The sequence below is a fragment of the Sapajus apella genome, unplaced genomic scaffold (genome assembly GCF_009761245.1).
Source record: "Sapajus apella isolate SASKATOON/1434 unplaced genomic scaffold, GSC_monkey_1.0 scaffold2, whole genome shotgun sequence".
Lineage (NCBI taxonomy): Eukaryota > Metazoa > Chordata > Mammalia > Primates > Cebidae > Sapajus > Sapajus apella.
In genome coordinates, this window is record NW_022436942.1 from 19,184,075 (window position 1) to 19,206,631 (window position 22,557).

General features: G+C 48.0%; 3 protein-coding genes and 1 pseudogene across 6 annotated transcripts in view; 2 read left to right on the forward strand and 2 right to left on the reverse strand.

Moving 5' to 3' along the window:
- Positions 1-4,730, forward strand: DDIT3 (DNA damage inducible transcript 3). The gene is given in 5 exon segments (XM_032289613.1): positions 1-141; positions 2,474-2,521; positions 3,815-3,901; positions 3,904-4,052; positions 4,141-4,730. Coding segments are annotated over 3 exon segments (576 nt in total). The 5' UTR covers positions 1-141; positions 2,474-2,521; positions 3,815-3,846; the 3' UTR covers positions 4,513-4,730.
- MARS1 (methionyl-tRNA synthetase 1) lies at positions 4,668-22,487 on the reverse strand. 3 transcript variants are annotated; one of them, XM_032289507.1, is made up of 22 exons: positions 22,226-22,487; positions 21,324-21,414; positions 21,084-21,162; positions 20,871-21,005; positions 20,456-20,531; positions 19,887-20,059; positions 19,638-19,744; positions 17,247-17,363; positions 16,898-17,101; positions 15,947-16,148; positions 12,688-12,762; positions 9,123-9,293; positions 8,882-8,977; positions 8,632-8,749; positions 8,033-8,246; positions 6,471-6,602; positions 6,267-6,371; positions 5,989-6,175; positions 5,333-5,404; positions 5,170-5,193; positions 4,987-5,079; positions 4,668-4,889 (listed from the first exon to the last, which is right to left on the reverse strand). In XM_032289507.1, exons 1-22 carry the CDS (start codon positions 22,479-22,481, stop codon positions 4,743-4,745), a joined length of 2,874 nt encoding a protein of 957 aa, XP_032145398.1. In that variant the 5' UTR covers positions 22,482-22,487; the 3' UTR covers positions 4,668-4,742. The 3 variants fall into 3 exon arrangements, with proteins under 3 accessions (XP_032145398.1, XP_032145404.1, XP_032145397.1); XM_032289513.1 differs by lacking the exon at positions 17,247-17,363 and having other exon boundaries at positions 22,226-22,399; XM_032289506.1 differs by lacking the exon at positions 5,170-5,193 and having other exon boundaries at positions 22,226-22,399.
- Positions 9,850-9,921, reverse strand: LOC116527868 (annotated as a pseudogene).
- ARHGAP9 (Rho GTPase activating protein 9) overlaps positions 21,495-22,557 on the forward strand; it is a 17,577-nt gene continuing 16,514 nt past the window's right edge. For both annotated transcript variants that reach the window (XM_032289539.1, XM_032289529.1), the window contains exon 1: positions 21,495-21,822. In XM_032289539.1, the coding sequence (XP_032145430.1) occupies positions 21,813-21,822 (10 nt within the window). In that variant the 5' untranslated portion in view covers positions 21,495-21,812. The remainder of the gene's footprint in view (positions 21,823-22,557) is intronic.

A 22,557-nucleotide genomic window follows, 5' to 3' on the forward strand; every position in this document is an offset into this window, starting at 1 on the left:
GAGGGCAAGGCCATGGTAAAAGATTACAGCTAGGCGCTCCAGAGGTCAGAGGCTTAAGTCTAAGGCACGGAGAATATCATGTTGAAGATGAGCGGGTGGCAGCGACAGAGCCAAAATCAGAACTGGAACCTGAGGAGAGAGGCGAGTACTGACTCTTATTTACCCTTTACTCTCCCGTGTCCTCAAAGTTGGGGCGTCCCCTCTTTAGGATTGGCCTCACCACTCCACCGTGAAGTTAGGGACCGTCCGAGAGACGGATGAGGAGAATCCCTTATTCTGGTGTAGTCCTTACAAACCAGTATTGTTTCTGACGACAGCGTCACTCCACTCCTGCCTGGAGCATCGGCCCTGCTCCGCGCTGCTGGGCAAAGGGGCCTCGTCTGCCCTTGGGAAATTCATTAGGCCTGTCCGGTGGGAGGCAGGGCAACAGGACACACCCCCGCTCTAAGACTGGGCGACCATCGCTCAAGCCGTTTCCGCCGCTTCACCACCAGTGGCCTTCTCCCTACCCCACCCCCAATCCTGTCTCAGCCTCAGCGCCTCTGGTGTCAGCATGGCCATCTCGGTAGCTGGGACTCTACTGGACCCTGCAGGGGATAGGGGAACCCTGAGGAGACTGACATAAGCCTTTGGGAGGAGGGGTGCCGATGGACAGGCAGCGGTGTGTTTACCTTTCGCCCTAGAGGTCTCTCAGCCTCCCACACAAGAGAGCAGCCTGGATCTCTTAAGTGTTGGAGGCCACTTGGGGTCTCCCCAGGGTACCGCCCTTCCCTCGGGATTAGTCCCTGCCTCTTTACCCCGTCCCATCTCCCAACTAATCTCTGTGTAACCATTGCATCAGGCCAGCCCCCGGTCTGGCTCTGCAGCCCTCTGACCTGAGGCTCCACTGCTGATGAAAGCCGAGCCCACACACTGGAAGGCAAGGGAGGGTTCCCCAGGGAGGACAGCCCTGCAGAGAAATACTCTGGCCAATATTGCATCTCCAGTCCCTAGGGATCGCAGCTGCCGCTCTGCCTGTCCCTTCCCTGTAAGAGTGACTGGGGGGAATTTACCTGTTCATTCTTAACAAATACTTAATGAGGACCTACTGTGTGCCAAACAGTTTGGGGATCAGGGTACATCCTTGAGCAAGAGGAAAAATCATCTCAGTGGGAGGCGTACAGTAAACAAAATAAAAGGGCCTTGGAGAAAGCTAAAGTAGAGAAAGGAATGGAGAATGTTCAGGAAGGAGATTACAATTTTACTCAGGTGGTCAGGAATTACCTTAGGTAATCCTCTGCTCAAAACCCTCCAGTGACTTCCATGACATGAAATAGGAATTCATTGGAGGGTTTTGAGCAGAGGAATGACCTGTTTTAAAAGGCTCACCCAGGAAGCTGTATGGTGAATAGACTTCAGGAGGGGTGGCAAGAGAAGAAATGGGGAGATCTGCAATCAGGAAGTTTCTGCAGTAACAGAGAGATGGTGGTAAATTGATCTAGATTGGAAACAATGGAATTAATGAGAAGTGTTTAGATTCTTCTAAGCAAAGGTTTTAAAACTCATTTTTAAAGAATGAGTTAAGGGCTGGGCATGGTGGCTCTCGCCTGTAATCCTAGCACTTTGGGAGGCCAGAGGTGGGTGGATTACGTGAGGTCAGCAGTTCAAGACCAGCCTGGCCAACATGGTGAAACGCCATCTCTACTAAAAATACAAAAATTAGCCAGGCATGGTAGTGTGTACCTGTAATCCCAGCTACTCGGGAGGCTGAGGGTGGAGAATTGCTTGAACCCAGGAGTGGAGGTTGCAGTGAGCTGAGATTGCACCACTGTACTCCAGTCTTGGCGAAAAGAGTGAGACTCTTGTCTCAAAAAAAAAAAAAAAAAAAAAGGTTAAAATTTGCTAGTACTTTGGATTGGATTGCAGGGGATGAGAGAAGAGGAATAAAGGATGATAAGGTTTTCGGCTTAAGCAACTAGAGTTTTGTCATCTACTGAGATGGGGATGACCTTGGAAGGGGAAAATCAGCAAGTCTGCCTTTGCACGTAGTCTAAAAGTTGCCTATAAGACATAAACAGAAAAATGGCAGGTAGGCAGTAGACAGCAGCATCCAAAGTTCTGGAAGAGGTCTAGACTGGAAATGAACATTTGGAGGATGTCAGTGTGGGAATGAAGTTAGGAAAATGCCACGATTTCTTCCTTTCCCTGTAGTTTAGTCTTTATCCTGGCAGGTTTGAGGCCTGCCTTGAATGTACAGAAAGCTGAGTTGGCCAGGACTTTGCTATTATGTAACCAGGCCTACAAATGTCAGCAACTAAAAATAAAGGAAGTCAGGCCCTCTTCTGCCCTTGGAAATGGCTACAGGGACCATTAAGTATGCATACCTCACAAGACCAGAAGAAGGAAGGACCTGTAGGAGGCTGGAGATAAAAGAAAAATGAGTTGCCTCTCCCCCTTCCAAAAATGGCTTAACATTTCTGTTTGTTGCCCACAGTGTTCAAGGAGGAAGTGTATCTTCATACATCACCACACCTGAAAGCAGGTAAACTTGACCTGCCCTTTCCCAAAATCAAGTCCTAAGAGATGCTGTTTAGACTCCTTTTGCTGAGACCCTAAGAGATTATGAAAAGACCTAGAGAAGGTGGGAGAGGAGAGTTTGAATCTGAGCAAGCTTTTGCTGTCAGGCTATTCTCCTGGCTTGCTCCTAACACGGTAACAAACCGCTGTTCCTAAAGAATGTCTTAATGGTGGCCGGGCGCGGTGGTTCACGCCTGTATTCCCAGCACTTTAGGAAGCCGAGGTGGGCACCTCATGAGGTCAGGAGATCCAGACCATCCTGGCCAGCATGGTGAAACCTCCTCTACTAAAAATACAAAAATTAGCTGGGTGTGGTGGCGCGCACCTGTAGTCCCAGTTACTTGGGAAGCTGAGGCAGAAGAATTGCTTGAACCCAGAAGGTGGAGGTTGTGCTGAGCTGAGATCGTGCCACTGCATTCCAGCCTGGCAACAGAGCAAGACTCCATTTCAAAAAAAAAGTCTCCTAATGGAAAGATGATCCTCACAGAAAGCCCCAACAAAGACTGGTCTGCCTTACCAGTCTTCAGTCCCCATTAAGGTTAAACTTTTACTAGTCCTCAGTCCCACTTGGGAATTCTTTTTTTTTTTCTTTTTTTTTTTTTTTTGAGACGGAGTTTCACTCATGTTACCCAGGCTGGAGTGCAATGGCGCGATGTCGGCTCACCGCAACCTCCGCCTCCTGGGTTCAGGCAATTCTCCTGCCTCAGCCTCCTAAGTAGCTGGGATTACAGGCACGCACCACCATGTCCAGCTAATTTTTTGTATTTTTAGTAGAGATGGGGTTTCACCATGTTGACCAGGATGGTCTCGATCTCTTGACCTCGTGATCCACCCACCTCGGCCTCCCAAAGTGCTGGGATTACAGGCTCGAGCCACCACGCCCGGCCCCCACTTGGGAATTCTATTAGTAGTTTCCAGGGGGAAGTACCAGGTCCTCTGCGCTCCCTTCTCCTGTGTGGTTCAGCTCAGCCTAACCTTGATAAGGACTAAGGATTCTGACTAGTCCTCCAGATCCTCTAAGCATGAACATCTAGGCACTTTGCTTTTTCAAGTCCTGGGCAAAAGCAAGGAGGAAATATTAATATAGACTAAGGGTTGGTAAATTTTAAAGGGCAGGATAGTAACTATTTAGATATCAAGAGTCCTATAGTCTCTAGCATGACTTTATCTCTGCCACTGCAGCATGAAAGCAGCCATAAACAATACGTAAATACACAGATGTGGCTGTGTTCCAATACGACTTTATCTACAAAAACAGGCATCATACCAGCTTGCCAACCTGTTTGCTACATGGAGCTTGTTCCACCCACTCCCCATTACCCTGCAAATATGCTTTTCCAGACTGATCAACTGCAGAGATGGCAGCTGAGTCATTGCCTTTCTCCTTCGGGACACTGTCCAGCTGGGAGCTGGAAGCCTGGTATGAGGACCTGCAAGAGGTCCTGTCTTCAGATGAAAATGGAGGTACCTATGTCTCACCTCCTGGAAATGAAGAGGTAAGAATGCTAGGCCTAAAGCTAAAGGGGGATGTTACCTTTCCATTCTCAACTAATATCTCCGCCCCCTTTCCTCATTTACTTGAAGGAAGAATCAAAAACCTTCACCACTCTTGACCCTGCCTCTCTTGCTTGGCTGACTGAGGAGGAGCCAGGACCAGCAGAGGTCACAAGCACCTCCCAGAGCCCTCGCTCTCCGGATTCCAGTCAGAGCTCCCTGGCTCAGGAGGAAGAGGAGGAAGACCAAGGGAGAAACAGGAAACGGAAACAGAGTGGCCACTCCCCAGCCCGGGCTGGAAAGCAACGCATGAAGGAGAAAGAACAGGAGAATGAAAGGAAAGTGGCACAGCTAGTGGAAGAGAATGAACGGCTCAAGCAGGAAATCGAGCGCCTGACCAGGGAAGTAGAGGTGACCCGGCGAGCTCTGATTGACCGAATGGTGAATCTGCACCAAGCATGAACAGTTGGGACCATCACTCCCCAACCCGGACCACACTACCCACTTTTCTCAGAAGTGGCTACTGACCACCCTCTCACTAGTGCCAATGATGTGACCCTCCATACCACATATGCAGGAGGCAGGCTTGGAGTTAGACAAAAGGAAAGGGTCTCAGCTTGTATATAGAGATTGTATATTTATTTATTACTGTCCCTGTCTATTAAAGTGACTTTCCATGAGCCAAGGGTCTTTTACTTTTTCTTCTTGCCTTTAGGGACTTCAGGGGGTTTCCCCTCAGCTACAGCCAACTGTTTCTTTAGATCCAAGAGTTTAGCCACCTCCGCAGCAACCTGGTTCTTGTCTGCCTTTTGTGCTTTCAGTTCTCGAACAATGTTGCCCTAAGATAAAGTGGGTGGGGAGAATAACAGTGAGGCAAGAAAAAGACCTATTTAGGATTCAGCTTTTCCAGTCTCCCACAGGGCTTAAGCTTCATACCTGTTTCGTCACTTCATCCATCAGTGCTTGTATCTGCTGGGGTGCGGCTGTTGTACCAGTCTCTGCAACTGCTGGCTTCGGGGACATTTTTGCCTGGAGGAGAGCCAACAAAGTTATCACTAGCTACCACATATATCCCCTAACCTCCAGTTTTATACAGCATCTCAGAGGGAAAGCGATTACCTTTAAGTCAAGGGTCTCTTCTAGCTAAGACAGGAAAGAGAAACTGTAAGTGAGGAAGTGGCAGGGCCAAAAGATGGAAAGAGTGATGGGTAAGGACTACTTAGGGAAATTAAGGAAGTGATGCTGTAGAGTTGAGAGCACACACAGCCTTTAGCTTTCTCACCTGACCCCCTCCAAAGCGCTGCCTCAAACTTTCAATCTGGTCATTTTCCAATTTTTGGAACAAGGGACTGACCTGTAAAAAAAAAAAGGAGTTCCAGAACAACATTGGAATAACTCAGAGCAACACTAAGATAGATACAGACTTTACCTGACCTCTCCAACCCCAATCTCTGATGTGTTTTAGAAAAACAGCATAACCCTGAGCTAATATCTACTGATTTTAGGAAATTAGTGTCAGCTTTCTCTATGAAAGCCCAAAGAATTTATAGGGTCAAAGATTTTTAAGCTGAGGATGTTAGGCTGATCCAGAAACTTAGTGATGTACTTAATTTTTCATCTTGTGTCAAAGAGAAAATGGCTATCCTGTATTTTCCCTGCCCACTGCTAGCATTATGGAGACTAGGTAATCACAGTGTTTCTTCAGACATCTGTTTACTGGTTAGTTTTGTGTGCCAGGTCTGGTTTCTGGCATGAAGAACAACGAGGATGTACAGATAATTCTGGACTTGTGAACAACTACCAAGGACTTTGTATCAGAGATTTTTAAGAGTTCCATGCCCAAAGTAGCACTGGAGGTATGTTAGGTCTTCTCTCACCCACTCCAAAAGCTGCATGGCAAGAGTATCAATTTTAAGAGAGGCTGGCTCTTCCACCTACTGTGCCAATCTGGTGTCCTGCTGGTAAGGTACACAGGAAGTTTGTCAGTAGGATACTACACGCTGGAGGTGGGAGCTGCAGCTGCGCCTGGATTGTGGCACTAACCGTGGGCATGTAAGGCTGAAGCATGACAGAAAGCAGGGCAGCTATATTCACTGCCAAGCCAGTCACTGTGCCTGCCCGTTGCCTGAGGAAGAAGAGATATTAGTCAAGACCTCCAGGAGGATACAGCCTACAAGCCACTTTATTCCTTTAGCCAACCCTCCCCGCTTACCTACCTGTCAGCCTCACTGCCTTTAATCCGCTTCCAGGGCTCATTCACCTGAATGTATTGGTTGCCATGTCGAGATATGGTGAGGATACTGCGCAAGGCATCCCGGATCCTGGGAAGGGAGGAAGCAGGTCACGGTGTACTGTCCTACAGGGACCAATACAAGGCTCTCAACATGCCAGCAGATGAGACAGAGGTGTCAGTTACTTACCGAACCTTCTCAAGCAGCTGGTGATAGCGCCGAAGCTCCAGGGTGACGTGGGCCAGCAGGCGCTGATCATCAGGGGTGAGCACCATCTCAGGCACATAGCCCCCAAAGAACTTAGACACAAACATCCCAGCTCTTGGTTGGGAGTAGGAAAGAAGTGGAGAAAAGAGGGGAAGTTATTATCTAGTCTCCTTGTTAGAATTTGACCCAATTTCCACAACTGTACATTCTCTCAGGATTCCTGCCTGGGAACAGATACCTCCTGGCTCCCTCAAACTAGCAGGCAAAGCTTAACAAATTAATTCTTTACTCTGTCTCTCCCCTAAGAATCTGACTCTGCACATAAAGAAACCTGATTAAGCAACTGTACTTATTTTTAAGAAGTCAATACTCAAAATGACAAGGTGAAATATATGTTCACTGCTATCAAACAAATACTCTAAGTAAGGACTATTTACTTATTTTTATTTTTATTTTATTTTTTGAGAAGGTGTCTCACTCTGTTGCCCAGTCTGGCGCACAGTGCTCACTGCAATATCCGCCTCCTGGGTTCAAGTGATTCTCCTCCCTCAGCCTCCCAAGTAGCTGGGATTACAGACGTGTGCCACCATGCCTGGCTAATTTTTGTATTTTTAGTGGAGACAGGGTTTCACCAGGTTGGCCAGCTGGTCTCAAACTCCTGTAGATAAGGACTATTTATTAAATGTGGTTAATGACCAAAGCTGAAAGTGAATAGGACTGAACTAAGGGTCCAGGGGGCTCAGAGAGAGTGACTGAAGAATCCTAAGCTACAGAGGGTACTGCATTAGATTGCAGAAGATCTGAGATAGGGACCAATGACAGAATGTGAGCCTAAGGTAACAAAACAAAAACACTGAATGAAGAGTGTAGCAGAAGCCTTTTTTTTTTTTTGGAGACAGGATCTCACCCTTTTGCCAAGGCTGGAGTGCAGTGGCATAAGCACTGCTCACTGCAGCCTCAATCTCATGGGCTCAGGAGATCATCCTGCCTCACCATCCTCAGCAGCTGGGACTACAGATATGTGCCACCACACCTGGCTGATTTTTTTTTTTGTAGAGATGGGAGACTCACTATGTTGCTCAGGCAAGTCTTGAACTTCTGGCCTCAAGTGATCCTCCTGCCTCAGCCTCCCGAAGTACTAGAATTACAGACATAAGCCACAATGCCCAGCCCACAGAAGCCTCCTACCCCCAAACCAAAATAACCCCTTTCTTCGGCCAAACTTTTCAGTGATCTACAGGTTAACTATTTTTCTAGGAGAGAATACCTCTTCAATAATACAAAGAACATTAATAATAAAACAAATTACAAAAACCCACTTTATAACCAACTTTGCTAAATCACATCTCTGTAGCTAACTGTTCCATCAAGCATACATAGCCTCGTATGTGCTAGGAACAGATCCCAATTTATAGAAATCAACTTTCCACACTGTCCTCACAGCCTCCTGCCCATTTGCTAGTTCTCTCCACATTCCCATCTCCTGAGGGAAAATGAGCCACATCCTGGCTCACTGCTAACTCTGACCCTTTACCACATCCTACCTGTTGATGAAGTTGCCCAGGTTGTTAAGGAGCTCAGAATTATTCTTCAGCAGCATGTCCGTCCAGGAGAAAGCACTGTCCTGGCCCTCAGGCCGAATGTACAGCAGATAGAAGCGCCAGATGTCAGCAGGAATCCCCGTGTCCTGGGCCATGTCCCCAAACACTCCCACACCCCGGCTCTTAGAGAATTTCCCATCCTCATAGTTCAGGTACTCTGGACAGAGGAGAATGAGAACCATCTGCTTAAATCACATCCTTCCTCTCTCTAGCCCACTAACTTCTTTTTTTCCTCTTCCTAACCTCAACTATGGGTGTCCAACAACATTTCTCCTTGAGTGGCTGGTATGTTCAGATTTTGGGAGTCCCTTCCTATCCATTCTGGCCTTTTTTCTCTTTGCTTATATCTACTACAAAGTTTTAGCTTTGGACTTTTGCTTTCTTCAGGTTCTTGTTTCCTTTCTCTAGGTTGAGTTCTCGTTATTCCTGATTTCATCGCAACTCCTAACTCAAGACAGCATCTCTCCAAGATCTTTTTCTGAGTACTGCCTCAACCCCCATTTCCTATGAACACCCCATCGGTAGTTTTCCAGGGCACCTACCTGTAGCAATGAGGTGGCTGACCAAAGTATAGTTATCCTCAGCTCCTAGGGCTGAACAAGGAAACACTAAGCCATGGAAGGGAACATTGTCTTTGGCCATGAACTGATATAGGTCCACCTAGGGGAACGTAGTTAGGAGAGATTTCCTGAGACATTCTTCAAAGGCCCAAGGAAGACCAGACACCCAACCCTACCACCCCCACCCTACCGCCTACCCTCCCCATGCACAGCCTAACCAAAAACTGCTCACTTGCTCTGGGTTCTTCCACCATTTCTCCCACTGGTCTGTGTAGTTGGCTGTGATGGACAGATAGCCAATAGTGGCATCAAACCAGACATAGAATACCTGGAGGGTCAGGTGCAGGGAAACATGTTAGGGACCAATCCAAAGTCTCAAACTGGAACAAGACATAATCAGCAGTCTATTCTGCCAGCCCAGGGTCTTAACACCAAGGCTGCATAATTTGATATGAATAAAAAAGAGTTTTTACCTTGTCTTCAAAACCTTCTAAAGGTACAGGGGTTCCCCATTTGAGGTCTCGGGTTATGCAGCGTGGCTTGAGGCCATCCCGAAGCCAAGAACGGATGATAAACCGAGCATTGGGTGTCCAGTCACTGCCAGGCAATGTCTTCCCCAACCACTCCTCCAGTCGCTTCTCCAGCTGAGATAGCAGAGAAAGACAGAGGGCTGATTTAAGAAAGTCTCGTATATGGTTAGCATAACGATAAACACATACAACCTTTTTGGAGTATAGTTTGGCAATATATAACTTTTTTCTTTTGGAGACAGAGTCTTGCTCTGTCACCCAGACTGGAGTGCAGTGGCGCAATCAAGATCACAGCTCACTGCAGCCTAAACCTCTTGGGTTCAGGCAATCCTCCTACCTCAGCTTCCCCAATAGCTGGGACCACAGGTGCACACCACCATGCCAGACTAATTTTTGTAGAAACGGGGTTTTGCCACATTGCCCAGGTTGGTCTTTAAGGCCTAAGCTCAAGCAATCTGCCCACCTGAGCTTCCAAAAGGTCTGGGACTACAGTTGTGAGCGACCATGCCCAGCCTTAACTAAATTTTTAACACAACCAGGGGCAGTGGCTTGCTTCTGTAATACCAGCTACTCGGAAGGCTGAGGCAGGAGGATCACTTGAGGGCAGCTGATGACCATCCTGGGCAACGCAGCAAAATCCTGTCCCTAAAAAAATTCTTTTTTAATTTTTAAAAATGTGGAACGCTTCACAAGTTTGCATGTCATTCTTGTACAGAGGCCATGATAATCTTCTCTATATCAGGGCCTCACAGTGGAGTACAATGGCACATCATGGCTCACTGCAGCCTCAGCCTCCCAGACTCAAGTGATCCTTAAACCTCAGCCTCCTAGGTAGCTGGCACTACAGGCACATGCCACCACACCTGGCCAATTTTTATATTTTTAGCAGAGATGGGGTTTTGCCATGTTGCCCACCCTGGTCTCGAACTCCTGGGCTCAAGCGATTCTCCCACCTTGGCCTCCCAAAGTGTTGGAAGTTGGAATTACAGGCATAAGCCACTATGCCCAGCCAATGTTGTTGTTTTTTTCTGTAAAGAGACAGGTTTTTGCTTTGTTGCCCAGGCTGGTCTTGAACTCCTGGCTTCCTTCTAAGACCCTCAGCAGGAGGGTCTCAAAAAAACTTACTCTGTCGCCCAAGCTGCAGTGCAGTGTCTCAATCAAGGCTCACTGTAGTCTCAGCTACTCAAAAGGTTGAGGTGAGGTGGAAGGATCATCCCAGGAGTTTGAGGTTACAGTAAGCCATGATTTTGCCACTACACTCCAGCCTGGAGTGAGACCCTATCAATAAAGTATATAAAAATTAAAGGCCACATGCAGTGACTCACGCCTGTAATTCTAGCCGTGCGCAACTGCAGGCGTGCACGACCACACTCAGTTGACTTTTGTATTTTTTGTAGAGATGTGGGTCTCACCATGTTGCCCAGGTTGGTCTCAAAGTCATCTGCCCACCTAGGCATCCACCCATCTAGGCTCCAGTCATCCACCCACCTAGGCCTCACAAAGTGTTGGGATTACAGGCATGAGCCACTGCACCCGGGCCAGGCTGTTTTACTGTTTGTAAAGTGAGGGTCTCACTATGTTGTTCAGGCTGGTCTCAAACCCTTGGGCTCAAGCAATCCTCTTGCCTCAGCCTCCCAAAATAATGGAATTACAGGTGTGAGTCACTGCATGTGGCCTTAACGGTGGCACAGTCACAGCTTACTATAACCTCAAACTCCTGGGCTCAAATATCCTTCCACCTCAACCTCTTGAGTAGCTGAGACTATAGGATCGCACCACCATACCAGGCTAATTTTTCAATTATTTTGTAGAGACAGGGTCTTACTACTATGTTGTCCAGACTGGTCTCCAGCTCCTGGCATCAACAGATCCTCCCACCTCAGCCTCGTAAAGTGCTAGGATGACAGGCATGATAAGCCAATGCGCCCAGCCTATTTATTTTTCTTTTCTCCAAGCCCAAGGTACCGAAGGAGGAATACTGTATATTAAAAATGAGGTGAGGCCAGGCATGGTGGTTCATGCCTGTAATCCCAGCACTTTGGGAGGCTGAGGCTGCTGGATCACCTGAGGTCAGGAGTTCAAGACCAGCCTGGCCAACATGGTAAAACCCCGTCTCTACTAAAAATATAAAAATTAGCCAGGCATGGTGGCAGGCGCCTGTAATCCCAGCTATTGTGGGAGGCTGGGGTAGGAGAATCACTTGAATCTGGGAGGCAGAGGTTGCAGTGAGCCGAGACCGCACCACTGCACTCCAGCCTGGGCAACAAGAATGAAACTCTGTCTCAAAAAAAAAAAAAAAAAAAAAAAAAAAAAAGAGGTCAATGCTGAGTACAGTTGCTCATGCCTGTAATCCAAACATGTTTGTAGGCAGAGGCAGGAGAATTGCTTGAGCCCAAGAGTTTGACACCAGCCTGGGTAACATAGTGAGAACCCATCTCTACAAAAACATTTTAAAAATTAGTCAGGTGGCCGGGCACGGTGGCTCACGCCTGTAATCCCAGCAGTTTCGGGCGGATCACCTGAGATCAGGAGTTCAAGACCAGCCTGGACAACATGGTGAAACACCATCTCTACTAAAAATACGAAAATTAGTCAGGCATGGTGGTGGGTGCCTGTAATCCCAGCTACTCGGGAGGCTGAGGCAGGAGAATCGCTTGAACCCAGGAGACAGAGGTTGCAGTGAGCCAAGATCTCGCCATTGTACTCCAGCCTGGGCGACAAGAGTGAAACTAAGTATCAAAAAAAAAAAAAAAAAGAAAAGAAAAGAAAAGAAAATTAGGCATGGGACTTGGGAGGCTGAGGTGGGAGGATTGCTTGGTCCCAGGAGGTCAAGGCTACAGTGAGCTATGATCATGCCACTGTACTCCAGCTTAGGTGACAGAGGCTCTATTTTTTTTTTTTTTAAAAAAAAAAGAGAGAGAGAGAGACAAAAGGACTTTTATTTGCATATGACATTTCTCAATAGACACAAAGGAAAATGGGCAGTAGTAAATGCCTCTCGCAAGTGGATCTGGGGCTTTCACTTTGTGCCCTTTAATCTATTTTATCTCAACAATAGTATGTACAATTCTTAATGGAAATTTAAAACATTTAAGAGTAATCTGCTGCTGGGCGTGGTGGCTCACGCCTGTAATCCTGGCACTTTGGGAAGCCAAGGCGGGTGGATCACAAGGTCAGGAGTTCAAGACCAGCCTGACCAACAAGGTAAAACCACATCTCTACTAAAAATACAGAAAAATAAGCTGGGCATGGTGGCACGTGCCTGTAATCCCAGCTACTAAGGAAGCTGAGGCAGAAGAATCACTTGAACTCGGGAGGCGGAGGTTGCAGTGAGCCAAGATCACGCCACTGCATCAGTCTGGGTGACAGAGTGAGACTCCATCTCTTTTTTTTTTGAGACTGTCTCAAAAAAAAAAAAAAAGGGTAATCTGCTATCAGTATTTGTGGCTAAAAGGGAGGGGACAAAAGAGGCCTCCTGAAAACTAGGTTGAGAGAAGGGCTCACTTACCTTAGGCAGGTCCAGAAACAGGTGCTGGGACGACTTCACCACAGGGCACGATCGGCAGACTTTACACTGAGGCTTCTGCGAAGGGAAATTCCAGAGGATGGATCAGGCCTGCAGGCCAGGGGAGCGCAGGGGAGCGGTGCAGGCAAGGGGAAGAGCAGAGAGGGATGAGCAGAGAGGGATGAGCAGAGAGGGATGAGCAGCTCCTCAGTCTGCCTTCTAATTCAGCTCCATGCTCACATCCCAATAACTCTACTATGTGGCCTGCTCTAAACACGGAGACTCAAATCTTCTCAGTATAACTACATTTGTTCCTCAGAGTTTCAGATCCATGTCCCATCACACCAGAATAGAAAACTTGTTCTCTGGGCACAGGCTAGGTACAGAGCACTGTACTGTACTTGGCTGTGTGAGGGGAGGAAGGAGTGATTAAAGTGAAGACACAGCCCTGTCTTTGAGGAAGCTACAAGTGAGGGAGAGATGGCTTGTATAAGAAAGAAGTGTGGCCGAGGCCGGGCGCGGTGGCTCAAGCCTGTAATCCCAGCACTTTGGGAGGCCGAGGCAGGTGGATCACGAGGTCAGGAGATTGAGACCATCCTGGCTAACACGGTGAAACCCCATCTCTACTAAAACTACAAAAAATTAGCTGGGTGTGGTGGCGTGCACCGGTAGTCCCAGCTACTCAGGAGGCTGAAACAGGAGAATCGCTTGAACCCGGGAGGCGGAAGTTGCGGTGAGCTGAGATCATGCCACTGCACTGCAGCCTGGGCAACAGAGCGAGACTCTGACACAACAAAAAAAAAAAAAAAAAAAGAAAGAAAGAAGTGTGGCCGAGCCCCGTGGCTCACATCTGTAATCCCAGCACTTTGGGAGGCCAAGACAGGTGGATCACCTGAGGTCAAGAGTTTAAAACCAGCCTGGCCAGCATGGTAAAACTTCACCTCTACTAAAAATACAAAATTAGCTGGGTGTGGTGGTATGTGCCCATAATTCCAGTTACTCAGGAGGCTGAGGCAGGAGAATAACTTGAATCTGGGAGGTGGAGGTTGCAGTGAGCTGAGATTGTGTCACTGTACTCCAGCCTGGACAGCAAGAGCAAAACACCATCTCAAAAAAAGCAAGAAACAAGTGCAGATCTTACAAAGTAAATTTATTTGTGTGGCAAAATTGACTATATAAACACAGAAGGGTGACAGCTAATGGAGTAAACAGTTAGGTGGAGCTTAATGAATAAAAGTTTCCGAGTTTGGGTTTTTTGGTTTTTTTTTTTTCCCCATCCTTTAGAGAGGGATTTGTAGTAGATTTCTTTTTTTTTGGAGACAGAGTCTTGCTCTGTCGCCTAGGCTGGAGTGCAATGGCACAATTTTGGCTCACTGCAACCTCCACCTCCCAAGTTCAAGCGATTCTCCTGCCTCAGCCTCCGTAACAGCTGGGATTACAGGCACCCACCACTATGCCCAGCTAATTTTTGTATTTTAGTAGAGTCGGGGTTTCGCCATGTTGGTCAGGCTGGTCTGAACTCCTGACCTCAGGTGAGTGATCTGCCCGCCTTGGCCTCCCAAAGTGCTGGGATTACAAGCATGAGCCACTGTACCTGGCCCCAAGTAAGTTTTGATATGAGTTTTTGAAGGTGAGAAATTATAATTATCTCAGGACCTCTCTCCTGAACTCCACATGCCTAATATCAAACTGTCTACCTACCTTCTGTGCCTGGATGTCTATTAAGCATCTCAACCTTAACAAACCCAAACAGTATCGCTGCATCCCACCTAAAAGCCTGTTCTCCCCACTCACATTCACAAACAGTGCTACCATCTGTCCAGGCCAAATACTTACAAGGCATCTTTTTCTTGATCATCCCAAATTCCAGTCTATCCAACTCCATAGAGTTTACCTCCAAAAATATACTTCAAGTCCTTCTACTTTTTTTTCTTCCATTTCTAGTGCTACTAACCTAGTACAAGCCACCATCATCCCATTGCTGGCTTGTAGCCTCCAAATCCTTCTCCTTATTTATTAATTTTTTATTTTTGAGACAGTCTTACTCTGTCACCCAGGCTGGAATGCAGTGGCGCAATCCTGTCTGACTGTAACCTTTGCCTCCTACATTCAAGAGATTCTCCTGCCTCAACCTCCCAAGTAGTTGGGATTACAGGTTTGTGCCATCGTGGTCTGGATAATGTTTTGTTTTTTTGCTTTTATTTTACTTTTTTTAGTCTCACTTTGCAACCCAGGCTGGAGTGCAGTGGTGCAATCTTGGCTCACTGCAAACTCCACCTCCCGGGTTCAAGTGATTCTCGAGCCTCAGCCTCCCAAGCAACTGAGATTACAGGCATCCGCCACCACACTCAGCTAATTTTTGTATTTTTTTTTTTTTTTTTTTTGAGACGGAGTTTCACTCTTGTTACCCAGGCTGGAGTGCAATGGCGCGATCTCGGCTCACCGCAACCTCCGCCTCCTGGGTTCAGGCAATTCTCCTGCCTCAGCCTCCTGAGTAGCTGGGATTACAGGCACGCGCCACCATGCCCAGCTAATTTTTTGTATTTTTAGTAGAGACGGGGTTTCACCATGTTGACCAGGATGGTTTCGATCTCTTGACCTCGTGATCCACCCGCCTCGGCCTCCCTAAGTACTGGGATTACAGGCTTGAGCCACCGCGCCCGGCATTTTTGTATTTTTTTAGTAGACATGGGGTTTCACCATGTTGGCCAGGCTGGTCTTAAAACTCCTGACCTCAAGTGATCCTCCTGCCTCAGCCTCCCAAAGTACTGAGTCACCATACCTGGCCATTTTCTTTTTTTTTTTTTTGAGACGGAGTTTCACTCATGTTACCCAGGCTGGAGTGCAATGGCGCGATCTCGGCTCACCACAACCTCCGCCTCCTGGGTTCAGGCAATTCTCCTGCCTCAGCCTCCTGAGTAGTTGGGATTACAGGCACGCACCACCATGCCCAGCTAATTTTTTGTATTTTTAGTAGAGACGGGGTTTCACCATGTTGACCAGGATGGTCTCGATCTTTTGACCTCGTGATCCACCCACCTCTGCCTCCCAAAGTGCTGGGATTACAGGCTTGAGCCACCGCGCCCGGCCACTGGGGGCATTTTTCAAACCAACTAAATGATTAGTTACTGAGATGGGGCAGAAGAGGGCCACTGGTTAAAGGTCTGAATGCTATAATAAAAATCCTAAATGGGAGAAGAAGGGAGTCATTTAAGAATAAGGACTGTCTCCTTCCGGGCTCTGATGGAAACCCTTGTCTCACCTTCAGCTCGACAGCATTGATGAGCTTGCCACACTTGTCACACTGGTCACCCCGAGCCTCCTCAAAGCCACAGAAGGGACACACGCCCTCCACGAAGCGGTCAGCCAGGAAGCGGGCACAGCGCTCACACCGCAGTTGCTCCACAGTATCTTGCAGCACAAAACCTCGTGCCAGCAACCGCTGGAAAATGTCCTGAGTGATTCTGGCGAGGTGAGCCAGAGACAGTCAGAAGACGTGGTGCACCCCTTCCTCGTGCCCCTCCAACCAGGGACCCAAACTCAGTGCCAAAGAAATCAGGCAGAAGGCTACTCAAGGAAAAGGCCATCTATTCATCTTTCGAGAGTTTTGCTGGATAAGCCCAGACCCCTCACACATATTCCCCAACTGCCCACACAATCTCTGCCCTCAACACTTTGGAATTTACTTTTGTTGAATACAAATGTACCTGTTTTGTATTTTTCATTAACAAAAATCTCCAATAGGATAGGACTGTGTCTGTTCTTTAACATATCCTAAAAACTAAGTCAGTCCAAGTGCTAAGCTGCAAAGCACTGTCAGTTGGCGGCCTGTCTACTAAGCAGTTTTTATAAGAATGAGTATTAGGCAGAGGAAGAATGAGTTTATGTGCTCTAAACGCATACAAGAGTGGGAAGAACGGTCTTAGATTCCAGGGCAGCCAGAGTAGAAGGGAGGCACTAGAGGGAAGACAGATACTTCCCATGGGCCTGCATCTGGTCTCTTCCCTCCCTCATCTGCTCCTTCAGCCCCTGGTCAGGCTTCTACACACACCGACTCCCCTCAAGAATGCCTGAACAACTGGCCAGGGTGATACTGAGACCCTAAGTTTAGGAGTACCCAGACAGCCACCTGGGTCCCTTCTGTCTCCAGGGTACTCACTACTCCCAGTCCCAGCCTTCAAACCCCATTTCTGCCTCATTAGAGGAAACTTACTTGGTCTGCTGTGGAGTGGTAGTGCGACCAAAAACATCAAACGAGATGTTAAACCAGCGGTAGATGTCAGCATGGATGATGTGGTACTTGTCACAGATCTCCTGGGGGGTCAGTCCCTCCTCCATAGCCTTGGTCTCTGTTGCTGTACCATACTCATCTGTCCCACACAGATAGAGGGTGTTCCACTGGCGGAGGCGAGAGTACCTGCAAGGGAATATGATGATCTTGGGGGTCCCACCTCAGCGTTCCCATGTCCTTGGGAATCTTCCCAGCCCCACCCTTGAGGCATCCCATTCCCCTGGGACCTGCCCTGCCCTTAGGAGGTCTCTCTCCCAGCAACTGGCTCCACCTGGCAAAGACGTCAGCACTGAGCACGCAACCAATGATGTTCCCAAGGTGGGGGACGTTGTTGACGTAAGGGAGGGCACTGGTGATGAGCACATTCCTTTCCCCAGCCACAGGCAACCTGGTAAGGAAGGAGGAAGAGAACAGTGCATGGTGGGGTGAGGGTCAAGAGGGACCAAAGTACACAGGACACTGAGACAATTTGTTCTACTGTTGTATGTTCATGTACACCTGAAGTCTTTCTGCACACTAACCCACAGGACCAGCACCCTCAATGACCCTAAGATCCCCTACAGCTGCAAGTACAGGGCCCTGCCACAGTGAGGAAGTCTCATGTACTGGTATGAAGGAGCCTTGTTCCAATAGCAACTTCTGTCACTTTTACTATCGTGACTGCTTCTTTTCTAATACCTCATTGATTCGCAGGCTCAAACTCTCCCTAGGCTCTGTCCAATCATCTTCTCACTACTCCCAAGAACACTTTCTCAGTGCTGGCTTCTCCCCTTCTGTCCAGGTGCTATGTTACTATTATCTCTAGCCACTATCTGAAGTCCGAAGAGCTCAGGTGATCTGCGCACCTCAGCCTCCCAAAGTGCTGGGATTACAGGCATGAGCCACGGTGCCCAGCCACGTTTTCCTATCCTGTGTTAGCCTTGAAAATGCTTAGTATTAAACTGAATCCACAATATATACTCAAGATATACTCAAAACAAACAAAACAAGGATGGACTTTCATAAATTCATTCAAATTTTATCAATATCTACTGAACATTTTGCCCTGTGCTAGCAACTGAACCCCATAAAAGAGACATCTCTACCTTCAATGAGGTTACAGATTTTTGAAGAAACAGACACAGAATGTGACAATTGCAACATAGTATGACAGTGGGACCTCCTAGAAGTTGAAGCACTTAAGACTGTCTCACACTCTATAGAGAAGGGAAAAACAGAACTCCTCTCTGCAAGAAGAGTTGCGCATCAGGCAGGTAAGACGCTGGCATTGCAGGGCGAAGGAACAGTATGCATAGAGGCACGTGGTGAAAGACAATGGTATGATGCCAGCCCCAACTCCCTCTCAAAACTCATTTTGACCCATGTGCCCCCAACTGACCAGCGTGCCACCACTCTCCTTTTAGAAATTCCTTAAAAGGCAAATTCTCTTGCTCCTCAGGTCTTTGCATATGAGGTTTCCTCTCTCTGAAACACTCTCTCTCCACTCTTACTCTTGCCTAATCCCTACTTATTTTGCAGGTCTCAAATTTGTTTAAGTCTTTTTTTTGTGTGTGTGAAATGGAGTCACACTCTGTCACCCAGGCTGCAGTGCAGTGACGCGATCTGGGCTCACTGCAACCTCCGTCTACCGGGTTCAAGCAATTCTCCTGCCTCAGCTTCCCGAGTAGCTGGGACTATAGGCGCCCACCACCATGCCTGGCTAATTTTTGTATTTTTAGTAGCGGCAGGGTTTCACCATGTTGGCCGAACTCCTGACCTCAAATGATCCACCCACCAAGTGCTGAGATTACAGGCGTGAGGCACCACACCCGGCCTGGACTTTTCAAAATGTGTAATTCTACATTTGTGAGACAGTTTTTAAAATACCTGTCTATAGGCCGAGCACGGTGGCAAATAATACACGTAGGGAGAAAGGAAGAAGTCTAGATGACACCAAGATTTCTAGCTTGGATTTTTAGGTGGAAGGTGGAGGCTGTTCAACAAAGCCAGGTGTATAAATAAAAAGGGCAGTTGGCAAGGAAGATAACAGGTTTGGTTTTGGACATGTTGAATTTGAGATGCCTGTTGAGGTAAAGGAGTCTAGGGCAGTCTGGCAAATGTGTCTGGAGCTCAGAATACAGATCTGACTGGAAAAATAGATTTAGCTCCTAACAGTGAGTAAAAAGTAGCTGAAAAACATGGGTGCAGGGACAGGTGTGGTGGCTCATACCTGTAATCCCGGCACTTTGGGAGGCCAAGGCAGGTAGATCACCTGAGGTCAGGAGTTCAAGACCAGCCTATCTGCGCAGCATGGTGAAACCTCGTCTCTACAAAAAAATTAGCCAGGCATGGTGGTGCACAACTATAATCCTAGCGACTCAGGAGGCGAGGCAGGAGAATTGCTTGAACCCAGGAGGCGGAAGTTGCAGCCTGAGCAACAAGAACAAAACTCTGTCTCAAAAAAAAAAGAAAAGAAAGGAAAAGTAAAACATGGGTACAGATGGGACAGATGGAGTGGCTAGAGAAAATTAAAAAAAAAAAAAAAAAGAGGTGTGAGAATTAAAAGGAGAGGATAGAAAATTAAAGAGAGGTCAGCAAAGGGGACCTAGCAGGCAGGTTCTGGCTCTATCAACAATTTCCACTACAAAATCAAGCCCTACTCATGTGTGCCATGTCTACTCACACTGGATTCTGCTGGGGCCGCAGCGGAGGCAAACTTTCTAGGCCTTTCTCCCAAGCAGTTACAGCCATAGCAATCTCCTCTTCAGAAAGGGTTGCCAGCTCCTCCTCCTATGAAGAGTGGAGAGAATCCCTTACCAGATGGTGGGGGCCCACAGGCTTGCCACTACCTGAAAAAGTTAGTGGCCATTCTCAGAGTGCATCTCCTAGCCACCTCCCACCTCAGGCCTCAAAGCTCTTCCCTGTTCCAAACCTCAGGCTCATTGGTGACAGCCCTTCCCTCAGGGGGGCTGGGCTGGGGCTGCTTTTGGAGGTAAGGCCGGAGAGCCAGGACACCCTGCTGTTTCAGTACGGTCTCTGCAGCTCGCTGACATGGCTCCTGGGTACTCAGTGTCTGGAACCAGCTGTGCAGGGCACTCAGCTCCTCTGTGGGTATGAGAGAAAAGAAAATCAGTGGTCGGGCATGTTGGCTCACTCCTGTAATCCAAGCACTTTGGAGGCCAAGGCGGGCAGATCACCTGAGGTCGGGAGTTCAAGACCAACCTGACCAACATGGTGAAACCCCGTCTTTAAAAAATAAATAAATAAAAATTAAAAAAAAGAAAAGAAAATCAGCAAACATAAGGTCCTGGCAGGGAGGAGCGGGCCTCTTCCCCCTTCTTCTTGAGGTTTCTCCAGTTGCTTTCCCCAGTTCCCTCAGCCATCTTCTGCTATAGTTGCCCAGTCAAGCTGCACCTTGAAGGGAGTTCTCAGCATTCTACTGCCCATTCTATAACCCCTCCACCAAGCTCCTAGGGTTGGAGTGATATGCACAGTTCTCACCAGGGAGGTAGGCGGGATCTTGCAGTAATGGGTATAGGGCTCCCCACAAAACAATGTCAGCCAGAGATTCTGTCTCCTTTATTGGGGATAGAAAGAGAAAAGGTAACACAAATGAGACACTCAGTTTCTTCCCAATGGTAATATCTAACATTTACTGAGCACTTACTATGTGTCAAGTACTGTATTAAGCACTTTATATGATCTCACTTTATCCACACAATAACTCACTGAGATAGGTACTAATATTACCCCTATTTCACAGCTGGAAAAAATTAAAGATTAGAGAGATTAAGTGATTTGCCAAGATTACACTACTAGTAAGTGGCAGTGTTGGGTTCGAACACTCTGAATAGTCTTCCCTCTTAATCCTTACACCATAAGCCTTCCCCAATCCTCATCTCAAGACCCAACTCACCCCAGCCAGGAAAGGACAGTTCTGACGACGCAAGCTGTGGTCAATGTGAGTCAAGGCTCTCCGGACTGAACCAAGAACATCATCCCCCTTCTTGCCTTGGACCACTAAATAGTACAGGGCAGCAGACAAAGCTGGCTAAAATGCAGGGGACACGAGTCAGGATGGCCATGCAGAGCAAGGGCCTGCCTGACATCCCCCATACCTTGGTCCTACCTGCAGCTCTGTCGCTTCCCATTCCAGCCACTGGTTAGTGAGGTCATCTTGCTCCCAGCCAGATAACAAAAAGAAATACCTGCCCAGGGAGAGAGCAACAGATGATGGATTTAGAGGGGCCCATTTATCGAGTCCATTTCTCATCACACAGTGAAACAGTGGCTGCAAATCAGGCCACACAAAGGACAGTGAGGCCTGATTTGATTCAGCCACCTCCCTGCACCAGGGACCAATACTGACCGGCAGATTGCACTCGTGGAGAAGAGGTAGTTGCCGCTATCCAGCTGCAAGACAGGGACCTTAGGCCGGGTCAGGAATGGGACCACACAATCTGATGTAGGAATGGAAAATGGGTTAAAAAAAAAATAGAGGAAAAAAAGAAATGCTTTGTCAACTTAGGATAACCTGGTATTGTTCAGTGAGTAAGAAAAGAAAGATGGGAAGTCTCAACCCAGAAGTTCCAGGATAGGACCACTGAAAGGGGGTGGGTCCAGAATGGGCTGGAGAGGCCAGCAGGTGTTCAGGCTGAAAATGCCAGCTGGAAACAACAGATGGGGATTGCAGAGGAGGTGGTGGCATTGGGATAGTGCTGCAGCCAAGAACTTAACGACTGAAAGTAACTGGGATATCTTCATAATGATCTGAAGGTCACAGTGGGAGAACAAAATTGAGACCTGGGGGAGACTGACAAGAGAACGTCTTAAGAGTCACCCAAACAATCGGCAAAGAATGAGAAGAGGTAAGAAGAAAGGAATGTGTGTGTGTGTTAGGAGGGGAGAGAGGGATTTCCTAAGAAAACAAAAGGGTGCCTCGGGGCTGTCATGCTAGTAACTAAAGAGCAGCAGGGTGCCTGATAGGTGTAGAAGGTTGGGAAGAGCGGTTTATTGAGGTGAGGCAGTGTCCTGGAAGTCTGAAGAGGGGAGGAGAGAGATAAGGGAAGGATATTATATTGAGAGTAATTAAAGGAAGTGAAAGATGTGAGTGGAAGGGAAGAGGGCGTGGAGTGATCAAAGATAACAGGAGAAGAAGTCGACTGGGGTGTGTAGCGAGGGCTGGGGTTTTGGCAAAGACAACTGCAGAGCATCTGGCGTGTTTCGGTCCCGCCCCCCTCATCCACCGCCCACCAGCACCAGCCCGAGTACCTTCCGGGCCTACAGTGCTGATGAGCAGCTCTGCTCTGCCCCGGGCTCTCCCGGCGGCGGCCAACACCGGCAAGCTACCCGGGGCACCCTCGCTCACGAACAGTCTCATTTTGCCGTAATCCCACGCTGATGCAACCGGAACCGGCCTCCCGCTTCTGAGTTGAGCGGCCTTCGCTAGGCAAGCCGGGAAATGGAGTTCCGTGTTAAGCCCCTGCCCCGGCGCTGCTCCCGGAAGGTAGACTATTTCTCCCATCATGCAACACTAGGACACAGGAAAAGACTACCATAGAGACGAAGAGGCCGCAGATGCCCGGCTAGAGCAGCACTTTTTT